At 44.6% G+C, this 25,170-nt stretch overlaps 1 protein-coding gene across 1 annotated transcript; it reads right to left on the reverse strand.

Moving 5' to 3' along the window:
- Positions 1–886: 886 nt before the first annotated feature.
- On the reverse strand, positions 887–2,219 carry SNX27 (sorting nexin 27). Its single transcript, XM_075863683.1, is given in 2 exon segments — positions 887–1,749; positions 1,752–2,219. Coding segments are annotated over 2 exon segments (1,128 nt in total). The 5' UTR covers positions 2,017–2,219.
- Between the last annotated feature and the right edge of the window lie 22,951 nt (positions 2,220–25,170).

A 25,170-nucleotide genomic window follows, 5' to 3' on the forward strand; every position in this document is an offset into this window, starting at 1 on the left:
CGCAGTGTGGCCGCTTCCGCGGGGGGTCCACAGTCAGTGCCGGTTATGTTATTGCTGTGATGTGGAGGTCATCGCTGGAAGATCTGTGCTGGTCTGAAGCTGCGGAGGGGGACGAGACCCACTGTGACACCCTATAATAACCAACCTTCTCCTGCCGGGTGTTAGGAGATGAAGGCACATGACACGTCACATGATCACGGTGATGTCACACCCCAGAACTGATGCGACTTCTAGTGGCCCCACCCCTTACCCGTTTCTGCCAATACTGCAATACTGACATCCTTATACAAGGTGACGAACGCAACGCAAAAAGCCCTCATCCTCGGAAGAAAACGGGGTGCCAGATCCGTACTCTCACGGGACGGCGTCACTATGAAATGTAAGAAGTGGAGGAGGTCTCCTATATACAAGTGCACGTGCAGAAATGTGGAGCCCAGGGTCTGCAGTAGCCCTAATATCCGTGCCCTGGTGCGGCGAGCTGCGCCACTCTACTATTTCCCATCAGCCACTGCGAGTTCATAGGACAGAGAGGCCACAATCCCAAATGTCGGCCAGGTAGTAGTGTTAGGGTGAAAGAGGGGTTAAGTCACACGTGCAAGGAAAGCGGGGACGACAATGGGGGGAGGGGTCCAAACTACAAAAAGCAATCACAGGACTGATCGTGTCAGATGTCCGCTGCTCAGGAGGCTTGAACGACACTGAAACGGTTCCTCAGTGGAGGTCTAATGCGTGGTGGGGAATGATTAACCACTGCAATGCTGTACAGAGCAGCCCAGTGCTGAAGAGGTTAACAATTCAATCAGTCTTCATGACAAATGAGATGTTGTTGAATGGTTACCGGGCTCCGCCGGCCGAGGAGGAGGGGGATCAGGATTAAATCCAGGGACTAGGCGCTAGTGTCCTTGTGCTGCAAGCATACAATCTGAAAGATGTTCTTGCTGCACGTACTGTCATTAGTGCAGTTCTTATTTTCTTTGTCCGTGGCTGCCTCCTCCACCTCTTTCCTCCACTTCAACTCACAGAAGACTCGCTCAAAGCATTCATTCATGTAATTAAAATAAGGAGTGAATATCTTCACCCATCGAGGCTTTTTCTCTCCGCGGGCATATTCGAAGCAGAATGCCATGCCCTCCTCATCCGTGTCCCACCGCTGCATCTCATCCCATTCAAAGGCAATTACCTGATTCTCTAGCTGCCCCTCCTCCGTGCAGGCCAGCAGCTTAAAGTGTTTGATGCTGATTGCGGTGATGACGTGGCCTTTCCTGTGCGAGTCACATGGGCAGTGCGGGAACATGATCTCGTTGTAGCCGTCACAGCTCCGTAACATGTTCAGGTACATCAGCATCTTCCGCTGCTCACACAACTTCTGCAGCTGGTAGGCCTCGTCCTCCGCCTTGATATAACCTCTCTTCACGTCATCCACCCCCTGGTGGAAGAAGTAGGAGACCGCCAAGTCATTATCCTTTAGGAGCGCGTCTTCAAACGTGGTAAAGAGGCACTTGCGGACTGTGAGGCAGGTGCCGGGCACGGCTGAGGTGTAGTTCTGTACATACAGCTTGTGGGGGAATTCATTGGGCGCCAATTTCCTGACAAAGGAGTGCTTAATGACCTCAAACAAGGCAAAGTAGTTGGCTGTGATGGCGTTCATCCCGATCTTGGCAGCGAGAGCCTGGAACACCTGGTCTGTTGTACTGTTCTTCTTCACCCGTACGGTGGCGGTGTTCTTGTCAGGTAGCGCCACTCGCAGTCCACATCGGACACGCCGTTATAGTTCTCATCATACTCGGACAGGAACTACTGCACAATGTCACTCTCCCCGATCACTCGTATGGAGCAAACTTTCTCCAGGTACTCCTCCAGGCCCCTCCGTCGGCCGTCCAGCTGCTGTTCTGATAGGGAGAACGGCCACTTCCCTGGAAGTCGGGGGAAGGTGAAGTTTGCAAATTCCCCCTTCAGGTTCTGGTTCAGGATGGCAAACTCGCGGTATCTCTTGGAGCAGAGCTGCCGGCCGGCCATGTAGACGTTATAAACCACAAACTTCTCAGAGTTCTTCTCCACGTGCTTGTATGTGGGAAAGGAGATGGGGACGGCCTGCTTCTCCGTGTAGTCATAGAACGACTGCCCTGAAGAGTCATCACTAGGGTCCAGGTTCTCCGCTTCATGTGGGGGGACGGACAGCACAGTGAGGACCAACTTCTTCTCCCCAGCTCGGATCAGATCCACCCAGTGGCGTAGCTAGGTTCTCCTGCACCCGGGGCAAAGATTCAGATTGGCGCCCCCCCCCAACTTATTTCCCGACATCTCCTTCCCCCTCGCCATGTTTTCTTTCCCTACCAATCAATGAGATGTAATTTTTTGTTCACAATTTTTTTAATGTAACTTGAGTATAAAAGCATTTCTACATTTTACAAGCGATATAGTTCTATAATGTAATCAACATAAAAATAAATTAAAAGAAAATAAATTAAAGAGGCCACACACAGCCCCCTGTAGATAGCGCCACACAGCCCCTCTCTTGTAGATAGTGCCACACACAGCCCCCTGTAGATAGTGCCACACACAGCCCCCTGTAGATAGTGCCACACACAGCCCCAAGTAGATAGTGCCACACACAGCCCCCCTTGCAAATAGTGCCACACACAGCCCCCCTTGTAAATAGTGCCACACACAGCCCCCCTTGTAGATAGTTCCAAACACAGCCCACTGCCCCTTTGTAAATAGCGCCACCCCCCTCCTTTTAAATAGCGCCACACTCCCACCCCTTTTAAATAGTGCCACACTCCCACCCCTTTTAAATAGCACCACACTGTGAACAGACCGGTGAGCAGTAGCCTACCGCTACCACTCTCCGCTCTGCCTGGTGTGACTTACCGGAGGAGACGAGGAGGTCATTCCGCACAGGCAGCGGCGGAGTTTCTTCTGACTAGGGTTGGTGACAGCCAGGGCCGGACTTAGGTTGGATGGCGCCCTGTGCGGGACTCTCTATTGCCGCCCCCTACACAAACCAAAAATTAACCAAATATATAGACACGCTGGAACATATATACTGTACATACATAAAGACAGATATTTAGACATACAGGCAAATATACATACACACATTCTGGAATATATACATACAGGTAAATATATAGACGTACAGACACATATACACACACACACACACACACACACCGGCAGATAAATACACACACACACACACACACACACACACACACACACACACACCGGCAGATAAATACAGAGACAGGGACATATGCAAATACATAAAAGGCACAAATATACAAGCACAAAGACACATTCACAAACAGACCCATATATACGCACACAGGCACATATGTACACAGCACAGATAATGTAGTAGATGTTACCTGCAGTCCTATGTAACAACACAGATAACAGAGTGATAACTCTCTAAATACAGATAGTAGTGTTACCTGCAGTCCTATGTAACACCACAGATAACACAGTGATAACTCTCTGAGTACAGATAATGTAGTAGCTGTTGCCTGCAGTCCTATGTAACACCACAGATAACACATTGTAGCAGAGCTGAGATTGTAATTTAGCACAATGTGTTATATGTGGTGTTACATAGGACTGCAGGCAATAGCTACTACATTATCTGTAATCAGAGTTATCACTGTGTTATCTGTGGTGTTACATAGGACTGCAGGTAACACTACTATCTGTATTTAGAGAGTTATCTCTGTGTTATCTGGGGTGTTACATAGGACTGCAGGTAACACTACTACATTATCTGTACTCAGAGAGATATCACTGTTATCTGTGGTGTTACATAGGACTGTAGATAACATCTACTACATTATCTGTATTCAGAGCATTATCACTGTGTTATCTGTGGTGTTACATAGGACTGCAGGTAACACTACTACATTATCTGTACTCAGAGATATCACTGTGTTATATGTGGTGTTACATACACTACCGTTCAAAAGTTTAGGGTCACTTAGAAATTTCCTTACTTTTGCAAGAAAAGCACAGTTTTTTTCAATGAAGATAACATTAAATTAATCAGAAATACACTCTATACATTTTTAATGTGCTAAATGACTATTCTAGCTGCAAACATCTAGTTTTTAATGCAATATCTACATAGTTGTATAGAGGCCCATTTCCAGCAACCATCACTCCAGTGTTCTAATGGTACATTGTATTTGCTAACTGTGTTAGAAGGCTAATGGATGATTAGAAAACACTTGAAAACCCTTGTGCAATTATGTTAGCACCGCTGTAAACAGTTTTGCTGTTTAGAGGAGCTATAAAACTGACCTTCCTTTGAGCTAGTTGAGAATCTGGAGCATTACATTTGTGGGTTCGATTAAACTCTCAAAATGGCTAGAAAAAGAGAGCTTTCATGTAAAACTCGACAGTCTATTCTTGTTCTTAGAAATGAAGGCTATTCCATGCGAGAAATTGCCAATAAACTGAAGATTTCCCACAACGGTGTGTACTACTCCCTTCAGAGGACAGCACACACAGGCTCTAACCAGAGTAGAAAGAGAAGTGGGAGGCCCCGCTGCACAACTGAGCAACAAGACAAGTACATTAGAGTCTCTAGTTTGAGAAATAGACGCCTCACAGGTCCTCAACTGGCAGCTTCATTAAATAGTACCCGCAAAACGCCAGTGTCAATGTCTACAGTGAAGAGGCGGCTCCGGGATCCTGGCCTTCAGGGCAGAGTGGCAAAGAAAAAGCTGTATCTGAGACTGGCTAATAAAAGGAAAAGATTAATATGGGCAAAAGCACACAGACATTGGACAGAGGAAGATTGGAAAAAAGTGTTATGGACAGACGAATCGAAGTTTGAGGTGTTTGGATCACACAGAAGAACATTTGTGAGACGCAGAACAACTGAAAAGATGCTGGAAGAATGCCTGACACCATCTGTCAAGCATGGTGGAGGTAATGTGATGGTCTGGGGTTGCTTTGGTGCTGGTAAAGTGGGATATTTGTACAAGGTAAAAGGGATTTTGAATAAGGAAGGCTATCACTCCATTTTGCAACGCCATGCCATACCCTGTGGACAGCGCTTGATTGGAACCAATTTCATCCTAAAACAGGACACTGACCCAAAGCACACCTCCAAATTATGCAAGAACTATTTAGGGAAGAAGCAGGCAGCTGGTATTCTATCTGTGATGGAGTGGCCAGTGCAGTCACCAGATCTCAACCCCATAGAGCTGTTGTGGGAGAAGCTTGACCGTATGGTACGCAAGAAGTGCCCATCAAGCCAATCCAACTTGTGGGAGGGCCTCCTGGAAGCATGGGGTGAAATTTCTCCCGATTACCTCAGCAAATTAACAGCTAGAATGCCAAAGGTCTGCAATGCTGTAATTGCTGCAAATGGAGCATTCTTTGACGAAAGCAAAGTTTGAAGGAGAAAATTATTATTTCAAATAAAAATCATTATTTCTAACCCTGTCAATGTCTTGACTATATTTTCTAGTCATTTTGCAACTCATTTGATAAATATAAGTGTGAGTTTTCATGGAAAACACAAAATTGTCTGGGTGACCCCAAACTTTTGAACGGTAGTGTAGGACTGCAGGTAACATCTACTACATTATCTGTACCGTATAGCAGAGCTGAGATTGTAATTTAGCACACAGTACAGATAATGTAGTAGATGTTCCCCCTGCAGTCCTATGTAACACCACAGATAACACAGTCATATCTCTCTGAGTACAGATAATGTAGTAGTGTTATCTGCAGTCCTATGTAACACCACAGATAACACAGAGATAACTCTCTGAGTACAGATAATGTAGTAGATGTAAGAGACAAACACATGAAGAGACACAGACACACACACGCACGCACACACACACACACACACACACACTGTAACATATACACATACAAACAAACACAGAGACACACATTACACACCACACACACTCACCATGTCTCCTTGCTGACAGGTCAGGACGGGCTGTGGGCGGAGCTTCCTCTCTGCTACTCGGCAGAGCACAGAGCAGAGGCAGATGCAGGGAGGCTGCAGCAAGGGAGTGGACCAGTCCCCTGACCTGAGTCATCTGACCTCATGTCACTGACGTGAGGTCAGGTGACTGGACTAGTCCACTCCCTGGCCATCACAGACCCCAGTCAGAACGCCGTAATGTCCTGGCTCTTCCTAAACTGCTGCAGGTGTCCCACATATGGGGCGCCTGTCAGCAGCGATCAGCTGCTCTTCGGCGCCCCCCTATCCGTATCCTCCAGGTTGCGCCCGGGGCACATGCCCCGTCTGCCCCCCCCTAGCTACGCCCCTGGATACACCACCTGCTTGTGTGTCGCTCCTTCCACGTTCACCCCATTCACTTCCAGGATGCGGTCTCCCTTGCGTATCCCGGCGCGGTCGGCGGCTCCCCCAGGTAACACAGCGCTGACATGCTGGAGCGGGGCGTACAGTTCGCCGTTTATGCTCCTTAACTGGCCGCCCTCGCTCACCTGGCCCCTCACGTTAAAGCCATAACCGGATTCAGACTTGACTATCTGGACAACCCGCGGGCAACTTACTGGGCCGAAGCCCGGGCCCCCGCCCCATTTCGTTGACTGGAGTGGATCCCGTCCTCGTCCGTTATCTTTTTCTATACAGCATTCTAAAGAAGCTCCAGCCCTCTACACAGAAAGTAATTCTCCAGTTTTTAATAGTTCTTTCTGACTTTCATAGACTGTATAAGGACTATGTTTATCTGTATTAGGCTCTGTTCACATCTGCGTTGGGGTCCCGTTCTGACATTCTATCGGAGCTTTCCATTAGAACGGGACCCTGAACAGACACAAACTGACACCGACGGAAACCAGAGGTTTACTTTTCCATCACCATTGATTTCAATAGTGACGGATCCGTTTGTCTCTGTTGTGCGCCGGACCCGGAGTTTTGTCGGAAGCAATAGCGTTGTCGACTACGCTATTGCTTCTGGCAAAGCGATAGGTCCGGCGCACAACAGAGACAAACGGAAACCATGGGCACCGGATACGTCATTGTAACATCTGTGGTTGCTGACCACGAACTCCTTCCATTCGGTCGACGCCCTTCTCTTCAGAGATGTCTGCACATGCGGCCGTCCTTTTCCACAGTGACCACCAGTGTGCGCTCGTGAGCTGAGACCAGCCTTAAGGAGTCAGGGCGCACACAGGTGTGAGATTAAGCTGATTGCTCCCAGAGCACCCTGGACTATAAGAAGGGCTCTGCCCCTTCCTGCCTTGCCTGATCTTTGTTGTCGTTACCCTAGTCTGTCTATGCAAATGGTCTCCTAAGTGTTTTCCAGTTCCCAGTGTTTCCTGTTCCTGCTACCTGTAACCTGTACCCCGTGCTATCCTGGTCAAGTGCCTTATTGAGTCGGAGCTGCGCTGCGCTGAGTACCACGCCTGTCCTGCTTTACCACGCCTGGCGCCTGCCTGCTGCCTAGTCCCAGCCGAGCCTGTCTTGCTACTGTCTGAGCTACCACAGGTACACCTTTACGAACTATAGACTGTGACCTGCGTCCTGTTGGCCAGCTGCCATAGCATCAAGGCGATACGGCCCAGTGGGTCAGCTTACCCCATGTCTCAGTCACCATTGAAAGCCGGTTTCCATCTGTGTCAGTTTGTGTCTGTTGAGGGTCCTGTTCTGATGGAAAGCTCAGATGGAGCATTAGAATTGGACCCCAACGCAGATGTGGACAGAGCCTAAGTTATCTGCTGATTTTATGATATCTTGACGGCTTCAGAAAAAAATACTAGTTTTTCATAGAGTCATGTTTTTTAGTTACAATAGTTTCAAGTTACAATGGTTGTTCTGGAACAAATTAATATTGTGATTGTATATGTAACATTTTTCTTAACAAATGTGACTACTGTGTTATAGGTGGGGTGTTTTGAAATAAAGTAATGGAGTTATTGTCAAAAGAAATTTCACACCAATAGTGTGACTTTTGGCTAGAACACATTGAAATGATATTACAGAGGTTGTTAATAGCAACTAGTAATAGCAAAAATTAAGATAAAAAAAGTTTTCTATTATCATTACTACATTAATTTAGGAAATAAAAAAAAATCAGTGACTACCTATGTATTTATTAACAACCGCTTCACGCGCTGCTCCGCAACTGTACGTCCTGCAGAGGGCTTGCTTCCCGCATCAGGACGTACAGTTGCGGAGCGGATCCCGGTGTACACTATCCTAACGGACAGTGTCTGGGAACCGGGAGGTCAGCTGTCCCCGACAGCTGACACTCCAGTCTTGCCGGTCAGCGAACCATCGCCGCTGATTTTGGCAATTAACCCCATAAATGCGGCGACAGATTGCGTTCGCCACATTTAAGGGGTTTGAAGCACATCGGCAGCCCCCACAAAGTGATTGTGGGGGCTGCCGATGCTTGTCGTGGCAATCGGAGGCCAGACAATGACCTCCGGGTTGCCATGTACGGAAGCCTCGGAGGAACAGCCTCCGGCCGGTCCTCCTCTGCTTCCTGTCAGTGTGACAGTTACGTCACAATGACAGTTAGAATACATTACACTACGTGTGTAGTGTAATGTATTCTAGCAGCGATCAAAGCTGCAAGTCTAAGTGTCCCCTAGTGGGACAAGTGAAAAAAGTAAAAAAAATGTTTTAAAAAAAGTGAAAAAATAAAAGTTATAAGTTACATAAACAAACACTGCTTTTTTTCCTATAATAAGTCTTTCATTATAGGAAAAAAATGAACACGTTAAAAAAGTACACATATTTAGTATCACCGCGTTCGTAACGACCCCAACTATAAAACTATAATGTTATTTTTCCCGCACAATGAACGCCCAAAAAAAAAAAATCAATAAAAAACTACACCAGAATCGCTATTTTTTGGTACCACCCCTCCCAAAATAAAGAATAAAAAGTGATCAAAAGGTCGCATGTACCCGAAAATAGTACCAATAAAAACTACAACCTGTCCCGCAAAAAACAAGCCCTTACACAGCTTTTTTGACTAAAAAATAAAAAAGTTATAGCTCTCAGAATATGGTGACACAGAAAATTAATTATTTTATAAAAAAAGTGATTTTATTGCGCAAACGCTGCAAAACATTAAAAAAAAACTATATACATCTGGTATCGCCATAATCGTATCGACCCGGAGAATAAAGTAAAATTGTCATTTATAGCATACGGTGAACGCTGCAAAAAATAAACTAAAAAAACTTTGTCAGAATTGCTTGTTTATGGTCAACCGGCTTGCAAAAAAATTGAATAAAAAGTGATCAAAAAAAATCGCATGTACCCCAAAATGGTACCAATGAAAACTACAGATTGTCCCGCAACAAATAAGCCCTCACACGACTCCGGTGGTGAAAAAATAAAAAAGTTCTGGCTCTCGGAATATGGCGATGCAAAATGAGCAGTGTTCCAAAATCGGATAAGATCTGGCGCCATTTATCAGTGCGACACCGGCCACACATCTATGAATTATTATTTATTTACCGCATTATTATACCCTCTTATTATGCCCTGATGTACCCCGCACAGCTTACATTTGCCCCCACATTATAAACTGAAATACCAGCAAAACCCAAAACAGAACAACTGCCAAGCAAAATCTGCACTCCAAATGCAAAATAGCGCTCCCACCCTTCTAAACCCTGCAGCGTGCCCAAACAGCAGTTTGCGCCCACATATATGGCATCACCATACCCGAGGGAACGCTGCAAAACATAAAAAAGCCTATATACATCTGGAATCGCCGTAATCGTATCGACCCGCAGAATAAAGTAAAATTGTCATTTATAGCACACGGTGAACGCTGCAAAAAATATACTGAAAAAACATTGTCAGAATTGCTTGTTTATGGTCACCCGGCTTGCAAAAAAATTGAATAAAAAGTGATTAAAAAAATTGCGTGTACCCCAAAATGGTACCAATGAAAACTACAGATTGTCCCGCAACAAATAAGCCCTCACATGACTCCGGTGGTGAAAAAATAAAAAAGTTCTGGCTCTCAGAATATGGCGATGCAAAATGTGCAGTGTTCCAAAATCGGATTAGATCGGGCGCCATTTATCAGTGCGACACCGGCCACACATCTATGAATTATTATTTATTTACCGCATTATTATACCCTCTTATTATGCCCTGATGTACCCCGCACAGCTTACATTTGCCCCCACATTATAAACTGAAATACCAGAAAACCCCAAACAGAACAACTGCCAGCAAAATCTCCACTCCAAAATCAAAATGGCGCTCCTTCTGAGCCCTGCAGCGTGCCCAAACAGCAGTTTGCGCCCACATATACGGCATCACCATACCCGAGAGAACCCGCTTAACGCTTTATGAGGTATTTGTCTTCAGTGGCACAAACTGGGCACAATATATTATGCACTAAAATGGCATACCAGTGGAAAATTGCAATATTCACACCATCCGCTGTGCATTAACCCCTTTGCGCACTATGACTTAATAGCACGTCATGGTGCGGGGGTTGATGTATGGAGCGGGCTCACGTGCTGAGTCTGCTCCATACGCTGCGGTTGTCGGCTGTGTATTACAGCTGACACCCAGGACTAGCAAACAGGAACAGCGATTGTGCGGTTACAGAAGCCTGTAAAAATAACAATATACTGTAATACAGTAGTATTGCAGTATATTGTACCAGCGATCCAATGATCGCTGGTACAAGTCTCCTAAGGGACTAATAAAATGTGTAGAAGAATTAGTTATTAGTAGTGAGAAAGAAAAAAGTTTAAAGTTTAAAAAAAAACTTTTCCCATTTTTCTTCTAAAGTAATGTAAAAAAAATAAACAAAATTGGTATCGCTACGTCCATAAAAAGCTGAACTATTACAATATACCATTATTTAACTTGCACGGTAAACACCGTAAAAAAACGTAAATCATTTAATCCGCCAAAATCGCTGTAGTTTTCGTTTTTACCGCACGGCGAAAGCTGTAAAAACAAAAACCCCAAAAAATGGAATCAGATTTTTTCCCTATATTCTCCTATTTTTTTCAGCTTCCCAGTACATTCTACAATTCCTCCCGCAAGAAATAAGCCCTCACATCACTCTACTGATGGAAAAATAAAAAAGTTATGGTTCTTGGAAGGCGGGGAGTGAAAAACTAAAATAAGAAAGCAAAAAATGGATCAGTCCTGAAAGGGTTAATTCATTTCTAATGAAAAAAACTTTAGACCACATATGGGGTATTTCTGTACCCGGGAGAAATTGCTTTACAAAAATTGGTTGTTTTTTTCTCCTTTATCCCTTGTGAAAAGGAGAAAATGCAACATTTAATGGAAAAAAAATTGTGATATTCATTTTCACGGCCTAATTCTAATAAATTCTGCAAAAGACCCGTGGAGTCTAAATGCTCACTATACCCCTAGAAAAATGCCTTGAGGGGTGTTTCCAAAATGGGGTAACTTGTGGGATTTCCACTGTTTATGTCCCTCCAGGGCGTTGCAAACGCGGCATGGCACCGAAAAACTATCCAGCAAAATCCGTGCTCCAAAATCCAAATGGCGCTCCTTCCATTTTGAGCGCTGCCATGGGTCCAATCAGCAGTTTATTACCACATATGGGGTATTGCCGTAATCAGGAGAAAATGCTTTACAAATGTTGTGGCTCTTTTTTTCCTTTATTCCTTGTAAAAATTACAAATTTCTATGCTTTTTCAGAAAAAAAACCTATTCTCATTTTCACTGCCTAATTCCTCTAAATACTGCAAAAAACCTGTGTGGTCAAAATGCTAACTAAACCCATAGATAAATTCCTTGAGAGGTGTAGTTTCCTAAATGAGGTCACTTTTGGGGGGTTTCCCCTGTTTTGGTCCCTCCAGGGTGTTGCAAACGCGACATGGCACCGAAAACCAATCCAGCAAAATCCGTGCTCGAAAATTCAAATGGCGCTCCTTCCCTTCTGAGCCCTGCTGTGGGTCCAATCAGCAGTTTATTACCACATATGGGCTGTTGCCGTAATCGGGAGATATTGCTTTACAAATGTTGGGGTGCATTTTCTTTATTATTCCTTGTAAATATGAAACATTTCTATGTTTTTTCAGAAAAAAAGTAGATTTTCATTTTTACAGACTAATTCTAATTTAGCGAAAAACCTGTGTGGTCAAAATGCTAATTATACCACTAGATAAATTCCTTGAGAGGTGTCGTTTCAAAAATGGGGTAACTTTTGTGGTGTTTCCACTGTTTTGGCACCGCAAGACCTCTTCAAACCTGACAAGGTGCCTAAAATATATTCTAAAAAAAGGAGGCCCAAAATCCACTGGGTGCTCCTTTGCTTCTGAAGCCTGTGTTTCAGTCCATTACCACAATAGGGCCACATGTGGGATATTTCTAAAAACTGCAGAATCTGGACAATAAATATTGAGTTGCAATTCTCTGGTAAAACCTTCTGTGTTACAAAAAAAATGTATTAGAAATGAATTTCGGCAAAAAAAATAAAATTTGTAAATTTCACCTCTACTTTGCTTTAATTTCTGTGAAACGCCTAAAGGGTTAAAACACTTTGTGAATGCTGATTCGAATACCTTGAGGGGTGCAGTTTTCAAAATGGGGTGACTTCTGGGGATTTTCTAATGTATAAGGCCCTGAAATGCACTTCAGAACTGAACTGGTCCCTGAAAAAATGGCCTTTAGACATTTTCTTTAAAATATGAGAAATTGCTACTAAAGTTCTAAGCCTTGTAACGTCCTAGAAAAATAAAAGGACGATCAAAAAATGATGCAAACATAAAGTAGACATATGGGAAATGTTAACTAGTAACTATTTTGTGTGGTATTACTATCTGTTTTACAAGCAGATACGTTTAAATTTAGAAAAATGCTAATTTTTGCTAATATTTTCTACATTTTGGTGTTTTTCAGAAATAAATACCAAAATTATCGACCAAATTTTTTCACTAACATAAAGTACAATATGTCACAAGAAAACTGTCTCAGAATCGCTTGGATAGGTAAAAATATTCCAATGTTATTACCACATAAAGTAACACATGTCAGATTTGAAAAAATCAGCTGTGTCCTGAAGGCCGAAAAAGGCTGGGTCCTGAAGGGGTTAATATAGCCAGTCTAATAGCCTTCTAGATAGATATATCATTTAAAATCATTTCTAGAAAAAAACAGATACCTATGCTCGATGATGCGAATATAATATGAAACAAAGAGACAGACACTAAGTGATTTAAGGAAAAATCATAGATTATATCATATATTGCTATATATCTTACAGTTTTACAAAACTGTTAATCCAGAAGGAAATGTGCAACAAATATGTATTTCTAATGTTCTACAATGTTACTGTGAAATGAGTATTAGCTCTCTGACAATAAAATATATAAAGGTACTAAATATCATAATTTTACTTTAGTACCTTTAGTACTATTTTTAGCTTGAGAAAATACAATCTTCAGGAAGAAAATCTATATAGATATAATATTCACCATAAAGTTTTTATTTGAGGCTTAATCTTAAAGACGCGCTAATCCCATACAGAGTATAGAAAAGTAAGCTTATGAAATGAGCTGATGATATCAGTCACAAATGTAAGTAAATGAATCAAGAGATTATCAAACTGGAGATATTTGAGATTGCAGTGAGCTCATTGAAAAACACTACAGTAAGCCTCTCCTCATCCTGAATTGTCTATTGCAGATAACCAGATTTAATTCTACTGCATATATATTGTTGTTATAGCTGATTATAGACATCATTTTTCTCTGCTATTTATTGTATGATTGAACAATAACAGATTGTCCTGTAAGGGTACATGCACACAGGGCAGATTTATTGGAGACATTTCTGTGACCTATCCCATAAATCTGCAGAAACGACCCCATTGAGATGCCGCGTGTAAACATACTTGTAAATGTCCGTGGCTGCGGGCCGTCAGATCCAACCTCCCCTGACAGCCGCAGCCACGAGTCGGCATGCGCTGTCCCCAACCTCTTCCTCAGGAGACGCCAGCGCTCGCGTCCACTCACCTTAGCCGGATCCCGTAGGGTGCGCGCACAAGCTCGTGCCTGCTCTTAAAGGGGCAGCGCGCGCACTGGAACTTGTAATGAGCTTTGACCCGTGAGTACCCTGGACTATAAGAGGGGTCCAGCCCCCTGCTACAATGCCTGAGTGTTGTTGTTTCCCTTAGTCTGTCTTGCGAAATGTCTCCTAAGTGTCTTCCAGCTTCCCAGTGTTCCCCGTACCTGTATCCTGTATGCTGTTTCCCGTGCTATCTGTACCATCCTGGTCTACTGCCGTGCTGAGCTGTTTTCGTGTTGTGCTTCATCTCCACGCCTGTTCTGCTGCTCCACGCCTGACGTCTACCTGCCACCTGGTCCCAGCCAAGACTGCCTTGCTGCTGTCTACATTGTCTCATGTACCCTTTTCTTGACTATAGACTTTGTACCATACCTGTTTGGCCAGCTGCCATCCCGCTATGTGGTACGGCCCAGTGGGTCCACACCTCGCCTCGTGACAGTACACTCAGGCCATGGACCCCGCTGGTCAATTTGAGGGCATGTCACCCTCCCAAGCCACGCAGGTGGATCTGCAGGATCTCCGAAAAAGACAGGATCAACTTATTGCGGCGGTGGACTCCATGGCGCAGCAGCTAGCGGCGCTAACTGCTTCCATTTCCTCTATACAAGCTCCCCCGACCGGCCCTCCTGCTACTTCTCCTGGTGGTTCCAGTTCGGATTCCCGGTTCTCCCTGCTATTACCTTCTCGGTTCCTTGGAGACTCAAGTACGTGCAGGGGATTTCTGAACCAATGCTATATCCATTTTTCCCTGAACACCCGAGCATTTCCGTCGGGTGGAACCAAGATCGCCTTCATCATGTCTCTACTTGCTGGCAAGGCCCTGGCATGGGCAAACCCAATCTGGTAACGACAGGGACCCAAGACTCGAGACTTCCAGGGATTCGTACGGTTGTTCTGTACTGTGTTTGAGGAGCCAGGACGTGTTTCATCGGCAGCCACGGCTATCTTCAACCTTCACCAAGAGGACACCTCCGTGGGCGAATGCACCATACAGTTCCGGACCCTGGCGGGAGAGCTGTCCTGGAACAATGAGGCCTTGGTAGCAACCTTCTGGCATGGCCTGTCGCCCAGGATAAAAGACGAACTTGACCGAGACCTACCACCTGCCTTGGACGACCTGATTCTGTTGGCTACTCGGGTAGATATAAGGCTCAGGGAGAGGTCTCATGAGATGCAACAGGAGAGACGGCTTCCTAGATTGGCACCCAACTTTCAACAACCCCTCTTGCCTTCATCTACTGCTACGCCCAAGGTGTCGATGCAGGTGGATCGCCTAAAACTGTCTATACAAGAGAAACAGCGCAGGCGCACCTCTGGTCTCTGTTTGTATTGCGGCCTCGCTGGCCATGTCGTGCGTCTGTGTCTACAGAAACCAAAAAACCCCAACTCCTAGGTTTGGTTGGAGAGACAACCCTGGGCGCTACTGCATTTAATCGTGAACTCTCTTCCAAACTGTTTAATGCCGTGACTATCGTCATTGGCAAGAGGCTCCATCCGGTTTCTGCCCATCTGGACTCTGGCTCTGTAGCTAATTTCATCCGTCAAGACCTTGTGGATCTTCTCCAGTTGCCTACTGCCTGCCTGGAAAGGCCGTTGATCGTTGCCTCGGTAGATGGACTGCCTTTGCCTGACCCAGTTTTTTCCATGACCAAGCCATTGAGACTTCAAGTGGGAGCTCTTCACACTGAGCTCATCTCCCTGTTTGTTCTGCCCAAGGCGGTCAACCCCGTGCTGTTGGGTTTGCCTTGGCTCCGTTTGCACGCCCCAGTCCTGGATTGGAACTCCGGAGAGGTTCTCTAGTAGGGTACCAAGTGTCTCGACCGCTGTCTGGGTCATATCCATCCACCGCAGCCTTCTCTCCATCAGTCATTGGCAGGGTTGCCTCCTTGTTTCTCTCAGTTCGCTGATGTCTTCAACAAGAAGGAAGCAGAGACCTTGCTGCCTCATCGTGCCTATGATTGTCTGATTGACTTGGTTCCTGATTCATCCTCTCCTCGCAGTAGAGTATACCCTCTCTCCCTGCCAGAGACTCAGTCTATGTCGACCTATATTAAGGAGAATCTGGAGAGGGGCTTCATTCGTAAATCCTCATCCCCGACCGGAGCCGGGTTCTTCTTTGTCAAGAAGAAGGATGGATCCCTCCGTCCCTGCATTGACTACCGAGGCCTCAATTGGATTACGGTGAAGAACAGGTACCCTTTGCCTTTAATTTCGGAACTGTTTGATCGCATACAGGGGGCAAAAAATAATTCTAAGCTGGACTTACGGGGGGCCTGCAACCTGATTCTCATTTGTCAGGGTGACGAGTGGAAGACCGCATTAATACTCGTGATGGGCACTATGAATACCTAATGATGCCCTTCGGCCTGTGTAACGCCCCCGCGGTGTTCCAGGAGTTTGTGAATGACATTTTCCGTGACCTCCTCTATGTTTGTGTAGTAGTCTACCTTGATGACATTTTGATTTTTTTCCCCAGATCCAGTAACTCATCAGAGGTGTTGCTTCATTTAAGGGAGAATCATCTTTACGCCAAGCTGGAGAAGTGCATGTTTAAAAAAAAAATCCCTTCCCTTCCTGGGCTACATAATCTCCGATCAGCGCCTCAAAATGGACCCTGAGAAGGTAAAGGCTGTCCTGGAGTGGCCACGCCCCCAGGGCTTAATGGCCATACAACGCTTCCTAGGATTCGCCAACTTCTAACGGCTGTTCATCGCCAACTTCTCGTCATTGACAGCCCCCATCTCTTCCCTCACAAAGAAGGGTATGAATGCCAAAATGTGGACTCCGGAGGCTGAAGCCGCATTTGAGACCTTGAAAAAAGCCTTCACGTCAGCCTCTATTCTTCACCACCCTGATGTGTCCCTACAGTTTTCTTTAGAGGTGGACGCTTCCTCTGTTGGTGCTGGCGCACTGTTGTTCCAGAGAGTTTCTAAAGGCAAGACTGTGGTATTTGGCTACTATTCCAAACTGTTTTCTTCCGCAGAGCGCAACTACTCGATTGGGGATCTGGAGTTACTGGCCATTAAGCTGGCCCTGCAGAAGTGGAGACACCTACTGGAAGTCGCAGTCCACCCCATTACGGGTCTTCACGGATAACAAAAATCGGACCTATTTACAGACGGCTCAACGGTTGAATCCTCGTTAAGCCAGGTGGTCGTTATTCTTTGCTCGATTCCAGTTCAAACTCCACTACCGACCTGCCGACAAGAATGTGAGGGCCGATGCCTTGCCTAGGTCATTCAAAACAGAGGACACTGTGGAGTCTCCACAGAATATTATTGATCCTTCCTGCATCTTCTCTGTGAACCCTCTGCAGGTTAGAGACATTCTTCCAGGAAGAACTTTTGTACGTCTGGCTGACAGAGAAAGAATCCTTCGCTGGGGTCACAGCTCCAAGCTGGCAGGTCACGCGGGGACTCGTAAGATCCAAGACCTAATTGCCCATCAGTTCTGGTGGCCCACGCTGCCCAAAGACATCAGGGACTTTGTCTCCTCATGCACGGTATGCGCAGTTAATAAAATTGCCCACTCCAGATTAGCTGGCCTGCTTCAACCACGCCTGTGCCTGATGCCCCCTCGCAGCATGTTGCAATGGACTTTGTCACGGATCTGCCTCTCTCTGCGAGTTGCAGTGTGATCTGGGTGGTGGTGGATCGATTCTCTAAAATGGCTCATTTTGTTCCCGACTGGCCTGCCTTCTGCTGCTCGACTGGCTGACCTCTTTATACACCACATCTTCCGTCTGCACGGCTTGCCCCTGCATATTGTTTCGGACCGAGGGGTCCAGTTCACTTCAAAGTTTTGGAGAGCACTCTGCGGTCTCCTTGGTGTAAAGTTGAACTTCTCTTCGGCCTATCATCCCCAGTCCAATGGGCAAATCGAGAGGATTAACCAAATTATGGAGAACTATTTGCGGCACTTAATTTTCAGACGACATGATGACTGGGTGCAGCTGCTCCCGTGGGCAGAATTCTCCTATAATAACCATACTAGTGAGTCCACCACCTCCAGCCCGTTCTTCATAGTCTATGGCCAACATCCTCGAATACCTCTTCCTGTCTGTACTATGTCCAAAGTGCCTGCAGGGGACTTTCTGCAAATATGGCAACAGACCCGATCTTCTATTCTGCTGGCAGTGGATCACATGAAGAGAAAAGCAGACGGGATCCTCCTCAGTTTCTTCTAGGTACGAGAGTCTGGTTGTCCTCAAAGTATATCCAGCTGAGGGTGCCATCCTGTAAATTTACTCCCAGGTTCCCTGGACCATTCGAGATCCTGCAACAGATCAACCCTGTCACCTACAAGCTTCGGCTGCCTCCAACCCTCAGGATTCCCAACTCCTTCCATGTCTCCCTCCTGAAACCGGTGATTCTGAACCGCTATTCCAAGACTCCCAGTCCTGCGGTTGCCTCCAGCGGCGCTTCGGACACCTTTTAGGTCAAGGAGATCTTGGACACTAGGAGAGTGCGAGGAAAAACTTTTTATTTGGTGGATTGGACGAGGTTTGGTCCTGAAGAGAGTTCCAGGGAGCCAGAGGAGAATCTCAATGCCCTTACTCTTCTGAAAAAGTTTCCCCCTCGCTCTGGTCCCAAGACGAGGGGGGCATAAGAGGGGGCATAAGAGGGGGGATACTGTAATGTCCGTCGCTGTGGGCCGTCAGCTCCAACCTCCCCCTGACAGCCGCAGCCACGAGTCGGCAAGCGCTGGCCCCAACCTCCTCCTCAGGAGACGCCAGCGCTCGCGTCCACTCACCTCAGCCGGATCCCATAGGGTGCACGCGCACGCTTGTGCCCGCTCTTAAAGGGGCAGCGCGCGCACCGGAACTGATGATGAACTTTGACCCATGAGTACCTTGGACTATAAGAGGGGTCCAGCCCCCTGCTTCTATGCCTAAGTGTTGTTGTTTCCCTTAGACTGTCTTGCGAAAGGTCTCCTAAGTGTCTTCCAGCATCCCAGTGTTCCCCGTACCTGTATTCTGTATCCTGGTCTACTGCCGTGCTGAGCTGTTGTCGTGTTCTGCTTCATCTCCACGCCTGTTCTGCTGCTCCACGCCTGACGTCTACCTGCCGCCTGGTCCCAGCCGAGCCTGTCTTGCTGCTGTCTACATTGCCTTAGGTACCCTTTTCAGGACTATAGACTTTGTACCATACCTGTTTGACCAGCTGTTATCCCGATACGCGGTACGGCCCAGTGGGTCCACACCCCGCCTTGTGACAATACCCTAACAATAAAAACAATACAAATTATTTTGAACATTCTTAATTGCTGATTTATAATCAGTGACCAGTGACATATCTTTAAATAGTCACCAAACTTTGCATAGACGAATAGTACAAGTAACTATAAGAAACTTTGTAATACATCTTATTAGAGAAAAATGGCTCTTGCTGTACTTATTAGGCCTGTGAAGGCCTCTTCCTGATGTTGCCCACGTTGTTATTACCCTAACAATAAAAACAATACAAATTATTTTGAACATTCTTAATTGCTGACTTATAATCGCTGACCAGTGAAATATCTTGAAATGGTCAACAAACTTTGTATAGACGAATAGTACAAGTAACTTTAAGAAACCTTGTAATACATCTTATTAGAGAAAAATGGCTCCTGCTATACTTATTAGGCCTGTGAAGGCCTCTTCATGGTGTTGCCCACTTGGTCTCCATACCAATCTCCGGCTATCATTGTGTCCGAGACAAAGGAGGGACTCATCGCTGAAGACGATTGACCTCCATTCCAGCCTCCATTGCCATCTTGCTGTGCACCATGATGGCCTTTCAGAGCGGTGGCGTGTGGCCAATGGAACAAATGTAACTGGACATCTTGCTCATAGCCTAATGTCGTGCAAATGCCTTCTGATTGTTTATATCGACACAGGTTGCTGCCCTAGGCTTGGGATGTGACGTCCAATTTCACTTGCAGTACAGAATGGATCACTACGTGCCATTCTTCCAATCAGACGATCTGTGATCTGCTGCAGTCATAAACCAAGGTCTCTGTCCCTCCCAGTTTGTGACAAGTGGTGATAAACTGGCACATCGACTAACAGAAGGCATCACACAATCATCCCACAACACTTGGTACGTGTTAACGCAACCATGGGCCAAAATATATTAGACTGAAATTTGTAATGGGTATGTCAACCGATACCCGCCCCTCCAGTGATTTATCCAGTTTTCCAAATCATAGGTGTTCAATATATATATATCTCTGAGAGAAAAGATGACACAAGAGACCATGCTTGTATGCTCAAAATCCTTCTCTGGTCTTTATTGATCCAAACAAGTATATAAGTATGATGACAGAAAAGGTGTAGGCTTTGATTTCAGCCAATCATCTATAATATGATAATGAATCTGATTCAGCCAATGAGAATATTTCAATGCATTATAATGATTCTTCAACCTTCAAGGTCCCTACAAGTTAATGTGTCTCTACTTCTTATCTCACAAGAGAATGGAGATTGCAGATAAGATGGCACAACATTAAATAATTTAAACAAAGCCCTTCTTCAAAGCTCACCCCCTCCCTTATGGTAAACAATGTCATTCTCCATTCTCCCAAGGATGATTGACCTGCTCCTTACAAGAATAATAAAAACATTCAATAAAAACACATAACATAAATTGTTTCAAGGCAACTTCTGACTTAGATTAATATATTAGTTTTTACTTATTCATCTCAAGATGGCTCCTTCAGGCCACAAGATGGATTCCAACGATCGAAAATGGACGCCTACCATACAAGATGGAGTCCATGCAAAATGTAATCTTTTAAACATATTCTAGTCACTTTCACATTTCCCACCTTTTGTTTATATGAGGACATTTTGCATCCACGCCAGGTACTTAAAGGAGGGCTTATCCCCCCTTGAGGACTTACCTAACCTTTTCACCTCATCCCCTGGGCATGTCAACAAAATTCCTTCCCATAATTGTTTCTCTCATAGGGTACACTTGATCAAAGGATCTAGGATGGTGGGTAATCATTTCAGCCTTTGCTGCAAAGCATTGCCAAAGTTTTGGCAGGCCCCAAAATATGAGGCACAGAAGCAAATAATAAATAATAAAACAACCTGCAGGACACTCTGGAGCAACCCCATTATCCATCCCCCAACACCCTTTAACCAGTTAGAGGGATTGAGCCATGACAACCAATTTGGCCACTTCAGGTTCCAATCATCTTTAGAATTGGCTTTCCTGAATGCTCCCTTTATTTTCTCAGCTTTATCAATGTCTTACTTGTCCTGCATAATGCCAAAAAGGTCTATATAATGGCAACAGGCTGTATCAACTACTTGGCACATGCACATGCCCCGTTGGGCAGCATTCAAAACATCAAACACATAATCTGTAACAGTGTCCAATCTGTCAGCCACTTTCTCTATATTATGAGCATTCTTTACTGTTAAACCTGCTAATATTGGCAATAATCCAAACTTCTCCACGGTACTTGTATTGGTCATAATTGTGTTGCACTGTCATTTACTGTCCTAATGGGACTTTTACCACTGCAGATATAACAGGTCATGGGCAGCATCTTCCTCAAACCTAAAGACACCCAGGTAACATAACGTCAGGGTTCTCATTGCTGCCATGTACTTCTTACTTATGAGTGACAACAACCAGTGACCTTCACCTCATAACTCCAAATAAAACTCCTCAGATTGTAATTTGCAGTATTGTAGAATATTTACACACATTATAATTATAAACCTCAGACAATATAAACAATAGGGCCTCAACTAATAAAATAATGCTATCACCAATCTCATGCTATCACCCTTCAGGTTTGGGTCCCATCAGTTCCTTGACAAGTCCTGTACATCATCGTCCTCTTCTTCTTCTGTCTTCTGCTCTTCACTGACTGTCGCCCTTAGGGTAACCCACACAATTGTGGAGTCAGACTGTATGATGCTGTCCAGTGGAGGATTTATTATTACCCTCCTCCTGGTCACTTATTTATTAAAACACTTGGATGCTGCTAACGGGTTCACTTCGGTTTTTGGCCTTTGCTTTACTTTGACCTTTGCTGATGTCATCGGGGCTTGGCTTGGTCCTTCTCATCTGTCAGACACACCATCTCTTTTAGTATACATCACCGGGCTGTACTGTGAGCCTGGGTGAGATCCCACTTAGACAGAGTAGTGGAGTTTTATTGTAACTACCACAAACCCTCCACATCTGTCCCCTTCCTCCGGTAAGTTGCTTGTCTGCACGGCTGCTTAGAATTGTGACACTGCCGTCAGTTCAGGACAAGCACATTGTATTGACTCAAGCTGCGCCTGCCGCATCTCAGTGATGGAGTTCATCATGTTAAAGTCTTTTAGTTCATGTTTACTGGCACTTGCTAGGGGCCCCCAACCCTTGTCAATTGTTAAAATAAATGCTAATCTGGTGATAACATCATCAGTATACACTATAAAAGTTGTTCTAAGTACATACAATAAGAACGTCAGGCCCTTAAACTAAATCAAACAAACACATTTATATAAGAAAAACTTCTCTGTCCCAATGGACAGGGCACCTAGAAAATGTGTAGTTACTGGGTACATTTTATTTGCACTTGGTGTTACACTTTTCAGCAGGATTTATAATTTATTCTGAGCTGATTAGCTTTAACAGCTTCTACTCACAGAAATATTCACAGATATCATACATTTTATCTGACAAGTGTCTCAAACCAATGCTTTCCCCTACTCTGGTTTGTTTTACCTGGGAAGGTCTCTGAAGGTCTCTTCTCTTTGTGGGAGGCGGGTATGATAAAGTTGGCACCGGTCTGCCAGGACTGTTCTGTAGGCAATTCAAACAGCTCTAACAGAATTTACAAGCAACAGCTGTGAAAACCTGGGGCCTACCAATTAGATCTTACCAAATCGATCCTGGCAGTCTTGGGGCATATGTGAGGTCATACACCATCAATGCAAGTGACATCAAGAGTGCCTTGGGTGCTACCGGTTTACCTTCCTTATCCGTCCACATTCTGTTAGAATCTGGTTTTCACGCCTTCCGCTCCCAGTTGGACACTTCCTGTGGAGAACAATCTTTTTAATTGCATAATCATTAATTGATCTTAATCAGATAATTCAGTTGAAGAAAAACATTAACAATGAAATATTTATGTTAAAAATTCACACTGGGCAGTAGCTAAACCTGATACACACAAACTGATTTTTCTACTGTTAATATACTGCACAGAATTCTCTGCTCTAAAATTTTCCTTTCACAACAAAAATATGTTTTCAATTGGGAATATTCCGCTGCTGTACCTTTTATCTGACACGTGCCTCCAATAGTCCAATGCTAAGGCACTCTGGTCTATAACTATACATAAAACAACCTCAGTATTTAATATTCCAACAACACTTCTTGAATACCATTATTAAACACACTAACTTTGGAATAACATCTGGAGAACTGCCGATATCTTATCATTGTACAAACACCAGTTCAATACTTGGGATATAAACTATTCCCCTATCACTACACAACTTCTGCAGTGGGGAAGGTACTGGCCGGGCTTCAGGCCACCCTGAGAACAGGTCTACACATACGAGCACATTTTCATACACACCTACCTCGGGAAGTTGTATGTTCTGCAGTCGCTGGGACGGGTAATCTGGCCGGGGGGCACTTCTCATAGGTATCTTTGCTGCTTTACCTATGTCATGCCGTGTGCACATCATACAGGCTGCTACAAGCCTAGTGGTGGCATTATTGAATCCAGGGGCAAGCCAATTTACTGATACCTGGCTGCACATGCTCTCTTGTTGTCAGGTCTGTCATCTCTTGCTCTCTCAATTGGTTTACGCGATGATCCAACAAAGGTCCTACTACGAATGAGCCCATAATTGTAGGCGATGCCAAAAGCGTACCTAGAGTCAGTGTAAATGTCGGCCGTCTTACCTTTTGCCAGGTTACAAGCCTCAGAGAGAACCTCTAGCTCCGCTTCTTGAGATGAACAAGAAGGTGAGAGTGGTTTCTGGATAATTTACCTTGTGCCTCGTATCCTGTCTTGTACATACTGTATATGATAAAGTACCTTTACATGAAAAATTTACATTAAAAACCCATGTCACATATAGATAGACCATTTCAAAAGGGTGGAGTTTTCGGGGTCACCAAAATTATTTTATTAAAATCTTGCATAAAACTAATAATGTTCATGCAATTTTTGCCTCCGGTGTAAATTTGCTGGAGGGGGATGGTCTCTTACACAATACCTCATATTGAGTGGAGACTACAGCACAGCATACCCAGTGCCATATTTACCGTTCTGGAAAAATCTGGAACCATCTACACAGAAAAAAAACATAATTTAGGTTACTGTCATACACATTTGATCTGGATTACCCAGTAATTAATTCATTAATTCATTAATTCAAAACAAAGCAAAATTGTACCTGATCAGTCTCATCACTACTCCCTCCTTTTTGGACTCTGCAAAAGTAATGTAGCAGGGTTCAAAACTGCATATCTCAATATAATAAGGTTGGGCACCCTATCTGGCACTGGTTTGGCCCACTATAATACACAATAGCCTGAAACAAAAATTACTTTCTCCTGACAAAACAGCATGCTATCTTTTAGATACCTTGCAACCATTTACTTTTAAAACCTCATCCAAAAAACTATATGTGGGAGTAGGGAACAGTAGAGGTACATACATCTTCAAGACCCTGTATCTCCCAATATCTGTATTTTAATTCATTTGAATTAAGTTCAAAGCATTACGACATTAAATTTTATCACATCATAACACACAAATATGCAGCGTAACTTTTATCTTTTATGCAGACAAATTCTGACATAATATTTTACACACTCTGTACTTACGGACAACAGCTCATGCGCAAAGATAAGAAACATTCCTAACCACTGCACCCAGCGAGCAGCCTTCTCCTGTCTCACACACATAAACCCCCTTTTCTTCAGACCAATGCATTTCTAAAATGACTCCAATTTAACCCTTAACACAAAACACAAAATGTTTTACACAATATTTGATCTAAAATCAGTGCAATATTGTGATCACTTGTCTCATCAGTCCATGCTCAACATATAAGCTTATAGCAGTCTGCTTTTCATACTTCACTCTGGACACGTTATATCACACATATATTACATCACACAGCCCCCTCCCCGTCA

This window comes from Rhinoderma darwinii, chromosome 4 (assembly GCF_050947455.1).
Source record: "Rhinoderma darwinii isolate aRhiDar2 chromosome 4, aRhiDar2.hap1, whole genome shotgun sequence".
NCBI classification, from domain to species: domain Eukaryota; kingdom Metazoa; phylum Chordata; class Amphibia; order Anura; family Rhinodermatidae; genus Rhinoderma; species Rhinoderma darwinii.